Source organism: Sinocyclocheilus rhinocerous, unplaced genomic scaffold (genome assembly GCF_001515625.1).
Source record: "Sinocyclocheilus rhinocerous isolate Xijiao unplaced genomic scaffold, SAMN03320098_v1.1 scaffold1295, whole genome shotgun sequence".
NCBI lineage: Eukaryota > Metazoa > Chordata > Actinopteri > Cypriniformes > Cyprinidae > Sinocyclocheilus > Sinocyclocheilus rhinocerous.
The window spans coordinates 2118358-2127148 of record NW_015660499.1 but is presented as its reverse complement, the minus strand read 5'-3'; the positions used below and the strand labels follow the sequence as shown (position 1 = coordinate 2127148).

The 8791-nt window shown below is 33.6% G+C and overlaps 1 protein-coding gene across 1 annotated transcript; it reads right to left on the bottom strand.

Moving 5' to 3' along the window:
* Positions 1 to 644: 644 nt before the first annotated feature.
* Positions 645 to 7997, bottom strand: LOC107725090 (sodium-dependent dopamine transporter-like). The gene is made up of 9 exons (XM_016534233.1): positions 7865 to 7997; positions 5454 to 5588; positions 5054 to 5258; positions 3697 to 3821; positions 3483 to 3595; positions 2952 to 3027; positions 2769 to 2869; positions 2508 to 2675; positions 645 to 906 (listed from the first exon to the last, which is right to left on the bottom strand). The coding sequence occupies exons 1-9, from the start codon at positions 7995 to 7997 to the stop codon at positions 787 to 789; spliced, it is 1176 nt and encodes a 391-aa protein (XP_016389719.1). The 3' UTR covers positions 645 to 786.
* Positions 7998 to 8791: the final 794 nt, after the last annotated feature.

Genomic DNA, 8791 nt, shown 5'->3' with positions numbered 1-8791 from the left:
TAATGTCACATTGAAAAATAATTATGCTCCATAAAAGAGGCATAGTTTTCTGATTTCTTTTGGTTTTAAAATGAAATGTATATGTACGTTTTCTTGAGATTCGCTCATTTGAATTGGGATCTTAGCCGTAAATTTACAGCAGGTTGGGAACAAAGAACAAAGTCTTAATCTGAAGGTATTTTGAAATGTACCTGTTATAATGTATAAATCCACACGAACTATTACCAATGTTAACAGTATTTGGTTTGTATATTTTTTTAGCATGAATTAATTCTGAATTCGCATGAATGTCAGCTTTCAACGCTTAAAAAAACTGAAGATGTCCAAAATAAGGAGCTCCTGCTGTAAAGGAGAGCAAAGGGGCCAGTCGTTGCGCGCACTGAGGGTGAAGTTCACTGCATGGACCCTGCCTGAGCGAGGGTTTATCTCGTGTTGGACTGTTGTTCACGCCCATAAAGGTTAAACCAAACACCTGCTGATGAGAATAAAAGCATTATGGGCACAAAAATGACTCTTTTGTGTCTTTGACTGTAAAACAGAATCTTTCATTTTATTCAAATCAACATGAAATCCTATGACACTGTTCTGCAATGCATCATACAGTAAACTGTAAAAGTCTTAAACCCTAAAGAGGTTATTTCTGTCGCATATGAGATGAATCCTATAGAAAAAAAGTTCACATTTAGGCCGATATTTCAGATTTCCACTGATCCAGTAAATAATCCTCAGATGTGTTGCTGGTTTTGATCAGTCGGCGGTCTGGTCTAGGCCTGTTCCAGTGGCAGTTCATAAGTTAGTCTGGATTGGTGCTTTGTCAGATAGAGGTACGATGGAGCTGATGATAATGACTCCTTTCTGCTCGGAGTCATCGTCCAGAGAAAACGGTGTGATGGACTTTTTTAGTCTCTGAAACAAAAGAAAGCAGCACAGATCAGTCTTCACTCTTCACAGTCTTCAGTCTTCACCGATCCAGTGCTGAAGGGCTTGCATATAAGAAACAAAAATGTTTGTAATTTCATTTCAAATATTTTCCCACATCAGGCCCAAATCGGTTTTTAATTGGCTGGTTCTTTAACTTCAAACGATCCCTACACTGAAAAATATTTTCACTCAGAAATTGCTAGTAATTTTCACAAATAATTACAAAGAAACGACAAGTAGCACTGAGTTATACATGAAATTTTGAAGTACAAAAACTCTAGTAATCATTGTTTTATATTTCTTTTTCCAACAAATTCAATCTATTCACTGAATATTTAATAATATGCAATACTTAATTATTCATTTTGATTTAAATTACTTGATTATTAGTTTTAATGTAAAAATGATGTCAGTATTTATCTTTATGAAATTATCTTCACAAAATTAGCTTTGATTGCTGAGTAAATTACATTGGCAGTTTTGTTTATAAATACTTATGCAAGTATGTATTCTGCATATCAGGGACTAAACCGGTATAATTATTATGCAAAATCCAACTTTTATTCACCAATGATGCATTCAATTGATTAAAAGTGACAGTAAAGACATTTATAGTGTTACAAAAGATTCCAATAAAAAAAAATGCTGTTCAAACGATCCCTACACTGAAAAATATTTTCACTCAGAAATTGCTAGTAATTTTCACAAATAATTACAAAGAAACGACAAGTAGCACTGAGTTATACATGAAATTTTGAAGTACAAAAACTCTAGTAATCATTGTTTTATATTTCTTTTTCCAACAAATTCAATCTATTCACTGAATATTTAATAATATGCAATACTTAATTATTCATTTTGATTTAAATTACTTGATTATTAGTTTTAATGTAAAAATGATGTCAGTATTTATCTTTATGAAATTATCTTCACAAAATTAGCTTTGATTGCTGAGTAAATTACATTGGCAGTTTTGTTTATAAATACTTATGCAAGTATGTATTCTGCATATCAGGGACTAAACCGGTATAATTATTATGCAAAATCCAACTTTTATTCACCAATGATGCATTCAATTGATTAAAAGTGACAGTAAAGACATTTATAGTGTTACAAAAGATTCCAATAAAAAAAAATGCTGCTCTTTTGAACTTTCTATTCATCAAAGAGTCCTGAAAAACTAAACCTATCACGGTTTCCACAAAGATATTATCTGTTTTCAACATTGATAATAATCAGAAATGTTTCTTGAGCAGCAAATCAGAATGATTTTTGAAGGATCGTGTGACACTGAAGACTGGAGGAATAGTAATGATGCTGAAAATTCAGCTTTGATCACAGGAATAAATTACATTTTAAAGTATGCTTAAACAGGAAACAGTTATTTAAAATGGTAATAATATTTCACATTTTTCCACTGTATTGTTGATCAAATAAATGCAGCCTTGCTGAGCAGAAGAGACTTCTTTCAAAAACATTAGAAATTGTATCGACCCCAAATGTCTGAACGCACGTCTATATCAATGGTTCCAGCCAATAACCTGACATTTCCCTTCCAAAGCATAAACGGAGAGGCCATAAAGTACCTCAGTGAAGGATCCGGGCAGAAGCCAGAGCGTGTGCACGGCTGCTAGAGGAATCCAGATGATGGAGGCCAAAGCGATGAGCCATCCCACACCCTGAGCCCACGCCGGGTAAACGTAATCCTCATACCGCGCTGGCTTAAACTGAATCACCGAGAACACCAGGATAACCTGAGAGACACAGAAACACCTTTCAGTTCTAACACCAATCCACGCTGGGGTTTCAGAACAACCACTGCGTCAGAAACGTGTGATCGCACTCACGGTTATCAAAACAGGACAAATGACCCACCAGCAGACCCTGAAGAAAATGCTGGGTCTCTTTCCTGTCATCTCCAGTAAATTACTGGACAGACGCTTTACACCTGTTAAAACAAGAAATATAGCAGTTTTGTTCCATGCATGATGAAACAGATCAAGAGCTGCACACTGTTGTTTGTCTCTCACCGTAAAGCCAACAAACAGCAACCACCTCAAAAAACGCCAGGAACATGATGGACACTATATGTGGCATATCAAGATGCTGATTAGACAGCATGATTATTGCACAGGTGTGCCTTAGGCTGGCCACAATAAAAGGCCACTCTAAAATGTGCAGTTTTTCTGTATTGGGGGGTCCGGGGGCCAGCCTAAGGCACACCTGTGCAATAATCATGCTGTCTAATGCCACACCTGTGAGGTGGATGTACTATCTCGGCAAAGGAGAAGTGCTCACTAACACAGATTTAGACAGATTTGTGAACAATATTTGAGAGAAATAGGCCTTTTGTGTACATAGAAAAAGTCTTAGATCTTTGAGTTCAGCTCATGACAAATGGGGGCAAAAACAAAAGTGTTGCGTTTATAATTTTGTTCACTGTATGTGGCCTCATATCAGCCTAATATAACACGGTTTGATCAGAGTGCGATTCATAAGTGTTGTGTTGGCCACATTAACCAGTTAGTTAAAATGACAGGTGAGTGTTGTTCTCATCATACCTGACTGTCCAGGCCGAGGCAGAGTAGCATGAAAAAGAAGAGAACGGCCCACAGAGGAGCGACGGGCATCGTCACAAAGGCTTGTGGGTAAACCACAAACACTAGACCCGGACCTGCATGGAGGATCATTAGGAGGCACAGCAGATTTAACAATAAAAGCTCAGTTCTTTGATACAAACAACAAAGTAAAAGACTAAACATTAAAATGACCCACCGTCCACTGCGATTTCACTGACCGGCACATTCTGAAGGTGCGACATGTAGCCGAAAGCCGAAAAAATGACAAATCCTGCTAATATACTAGTCAGGGAATTTGTGATGGAAATGGCCAGAGTGTCTCTACACAGGAATACAAATTATGACTATGAGAAGAAAAATCTATATAATGTAGTATAAAATCGTCATTATTGAGTTATTTTTCTTTGAACACTGATGACATAAGGTTAAATTAACATAAAATGCATGGCAATATAAATTCATTAGCACAATAAATCGATTATCAAAGTGCTCTTTGCTCCAGAGATATGCAAGTACAACTTGATTTGCAATATTTTATACAACTTTCTGTGCATGGACGTAAGATGGTATGTTGTATGCAACAAGATTTCTTGTTTTTAAAAAAGTCTTTAAACTATATTCCCCTTAGCTGTTATAAATTCACTGTAAACCACGGCTTCTTGGGGCTTATTGCTTTATTTTAACACATAAATGGGTAAATTAAAAAAAAATAAAAAAACATGTCCGGGTGATGTTTCAAACCAAAATAAAGAATAACAATTTTTATTATTTTGCATAAATTACTAAATATTTTTCCTACACACTGATACATGAACTGCTTTCTTGTTGTTTTGTTTTTTCTTTCTGATTTGTTTATCACTTAGTTTGTATTAAATTTTTTTGGTAAAACTTTATTTTAAGGTATCCTTGTTACACGTTACATGTACTTACTATTATAATAACAATAAATTATGCATAATTACATGCAAGTAACCCTAAGCCAAACCATAATCCTAACCATATAGTAAGTATATGTTGTTAATTAATATTACTCAGTATTTAAATGTATAATTACACAGTAACAAGGACACCTTAACATAAAGTGTAACCATTTTTTTCACACTAAAATAAATATAAACATACTAAAAATAAACATACTTCTCTAACCTTTTCTAATCTTTTATTACAACGTTCTCCTTAGCACCTAAACATTATTTATCCTTCATGGAATCTTTTTCTGAATATTTTAGTTGGACGTTCTTCTAACTTTTTAAAGAAAACATTAATACAAGTTACAAGATTCAGAATGTTCCGAGAATATTCAGAAGTGACGTTCCCAAAATGTGTACAAATGGAATGTTACCTTAAAATGTTCTCTAACGTTCACATAACCAATAAAAAATTTTTTTTACATTCAAAACACACATATTTGAAACATTCAGAGAACATAAAAAAAAAGGTTCTTGGATCATATTTTTGTTAACTGGCATGATGTACTCGCTCATCATTTAATCATGTTTGAACAAAAAAAAGTTGCATAGTGTAGCTTTAACAAGAAGAGCGTATGAACACACTTGAAGAACTGCTGGCTGGTGGTGGAGGACGAGGAGCTGTTGGTCACACGGTCGGTGCAGTTGGCCGTGTTCCATGTGTTGTTGCAGTTTTCCCAGAGCAGCTCGCTCCGAAAAGAGCTGAACATGTAGTACAGCGCCCATGTGATAATGACATTATAGTATGTGCACATGATGAAAGAGATGGCCACCGTTGCCATGCCAACACCTGGATAGATTTATTACGGGTTACTGACCTTTAACCAGACCTTGAGTCAGTAATATATTCTCATATCATCTTATCATTATCAGCGACAATGCTATTTTGTCTATATGGATCTGAAAGTCTGTATACAGCATTAAACAGCATTAAACTTGAAATTAATCTCATGCCATGATTATGTGTGTATTTATGCACTGTAACCTTTCAGCAGGGGACAGGCTTTGGTCAGGGCCAGGACGGGGCCCCTCCTCAGATACTGGCCCAGCGTCAGCTCCATGTGCAGCAGCGGGATCCCCAGCACCACCAGCATCAGCAGGTAAGGCACCAGGAACGCACCTGACGACGTCAATAAACACGTCAACAGTTAACTGAGAGATGCATACCATCCTGGCATCCAGTTTGAAAAATAAATGTGTTCATTCCAATTCTCTTGATATATGATTTACTGCACATTCCACACACACACACACACACACACACACACATATAGAACAAACAGGAAATAATCATATGAAATGTAAATATACGTCAAAATTCTAAATATTTAAATCTAAATCATGAATATATGTTAAAACTTAGATTACATGAATTTAAAGTGCCCCTATTATGGATTTTTGAAAATTACCTTTCATGCAGTGTGTAACACAGCTCGAAGTCAATGAAAACATCCTGCAAAGTTTTAAATCTGAGAGTGCACTGTGTATAAAGTATTGTCTCTTTTTTCAAAAGAAAGAGTCGACTCTGAATCATTGAAAGAGTCGTTTTTAAAACGAAGGTCTGAATGAAAATGCAAATTCATTCTTTGCCACTAGGTGCCGCATTTGGAGCTGTAAAAATAGCTGTTTCCCTGGTAACGCTGTTCACAAAGCAGCACTGCGCTCACAAACGCTGCTTTATCACTTGCATGCATGTCAACCTGTTGTTGGGGACTCCCAAAACCAAAATATGAACCTTTCATAACCCATAATAGGGGCACTTTAAATTGTGAATTTAAAAGTGTAAATACAAATAGGCCTATATATAGTAATAATTCTGAATACATAAATGTAAATTGTGTATATATATATATATATATATATATACTGTATAAATGTAAGACAGAATATATATAGTTATAACTCTTAATATATAAATGTAAATTGTGAATATAAGTTATAACTCTGAATATAAACATTATTCTAAATGTATAGTTATAATTGTGAATATATAAATAGTAAATATATAAATGTAAAGCCAAATTTATAGTTATAACTGAATATATAAATGTTAATTGTAAATATATTAGTGCTGTCAAATGATTAATCGCACTATATCTATATATAAATACATAAATATATATTATGTATATATATATATATATATATATATATACTGTATAAATGTAAGACAGAATATATATAGTTATAACTCTTAATATATAAATGTAAATTGTGAATATAAGTTATAACTCTGAATATAAACATTATTCTAAATGTATAGTTATAATTGTGAATATATAAATAGTAAATATATAAATGTAAAGCCAAATTTATAGTTATAACTGAATATATAAATGTTAATTGACAGACAAATATTATGTAAACAAAAACTTTTATTTTGGATGCGATTAATCGCGATTAATCGTTTGACGGCACTAAAATATATAAATGTAAATCCAAATTTGTAGTTAAAATGGAATATGAAAAGGTAAATCCGAATATGTAACCATAACTCTGAATATATAAATGTAATACAAACATATAGTTATAACTGCAAATGCAGATGCCGATGCAAATCAGAATACATAAATATAAATCACAATATACAGTTATTCTGAATATATAAATGTAAACTTAAATATATAGTTATAATTCTGAATATGTAAATTGTAAATATATAAATGTGAATCTGAATATATAAATGTAAATCTTAAAAACATAAACAATATATCTGAATATATGGTTATAATTGTCAATATATAAATGTAAATTGTAATTTGAATACATAGATGCAAATCTGAATATATAGTTACATTATAACTATTAATATATAAATGTTTATTGTCAATATAAAAATGTAAATGTGTAAATATATTTTTAAATTCTGAATCAGTCACCATCTCTTGATCTACTCTCCCTTGTTTGATTTGAATAACACATTAGTTACGTGTAAACATTGTAGCAATACGTGATCTGAGATGGATTGCAGAGTCATGGTTGATCTTACACACCGTTACAGTTACAGATAAACACATTCATCTACTGGCACGCTCTCATTTTCATGTGTTGACATTTGATCTTTCTAACTTTTACAGTCTGAAAGATAAAGCTGAAATTGTTAAATAACAACAGAAGATAACAAACTCATTGTTAGGACTTTCATATGCATGGCTTCATAATGCCAGTTTTCACACCAAAGGTCCAATAAAAGTTGTCATAACCTGGTACATTAATCATAGGAGAAAAAACATCTTCGAACCAGATTCAAAGCCGGTTGTACTGGTCTTAGAGGGGTTTTGGGCACTAGTTGGCTGGTCACTAACCAAAACCAGCAAACTAGTTTAAGATGATGAGAAAAAACATGGTACTTTCGGTAAGTGATGAGGAACATTAGTTAACTGGTCTGTGTCTTACCTCCACCGCTCCTGTAGCACAGGTACGGGAACCTCCAGATGTTCCCCAGACCCACAGCGCAGCCGATCCCAGCCAGAGTGAACTCAATCTGCCTGCTCCATGTGGGTCTGCCGGCTTCCTCTTCCACCGCCATGCTTCTTCAGAGAGATTCAGTTGTGTGAAAGCAATCTGAGATTACCAGAGTAAGTGGTGTAACGATTGTTCAAGAGCTGTAATGATTAGCTGGGAGGCGTGGGACGGGAATGTGCACAACAGGCAAGCTTCTGTTGATGCTGTTTACTGCTTTTTTGGAGGTATTAGCATGATTGGGGTAAAACTGAAAATAAATAAAATTGAAAATAAAAAAAAATACAAATCTAAATTAACATAAAAAAAACAATATAAATAAATGATTAAAAACAAAAAATGAATAAAACTAAAATGAAAATAAAAACAAATTCACTATATAATGAAAAATAGAAACTAATTAATTAAATAATGTCTTAATATAAACTTCTGTTTATTGCATTTTTGGGGTTTCCCAGGTCCATAATGTACTTTAAGTACTCTATTTTCGTGCACTAATTTTGTACTTAATATACTAAAAATTATTCTTTAGTACTTCTTAAGATATCCAGTCCTTCAACTTTAGTCTCAACCATGAAACACTGGAGAACCTTTCATAATGCACGAAACTAATGTGTGTACCAGAAAGAAACCATTTACACAGAACAAACTCCACTCGCAGGAATTCATCCACCCAGTGAAGGACAATTTACCTTAAATAAAGATATGGATCAAATAAACTGGCTTTTTAAATTCATCCAAGTGCAAAAATACAAGCTACCCATTTTTTTTTAGCCCCTGTGCAATGCCAACAGTGTACTTCCATTGCAAGTGCTTTGTAAACATGATTTTGTTGTTGTTATTTTAAATGAGATATAAATC

Bases quoted from the DNA above. Each gene is read 5' to 3' on its own strand.
- LOC107725090 (XM_016534233.1), bottom strand. From the start codon at position 7,997: ATGGCGGTGGAAGAGGAAGCCGGCAGACCCACATGGAGCAGGCAGATT. The intron at 2,870-2,951 runs GTGAGAGACAAA...TTGTTTTAACAG, and splicing joins TGCTGTTTGTTGGCTTTACG to GTGTAAAGCGTCTGTCCAGT. The intron at 2,676-2,768 runs GTGAGTGCGATC...TGTGTCTCTCAG, and splicing joins TTTGTCCTGTTTTGATAACC to GTTATCCTGGTGTTCTCGGT.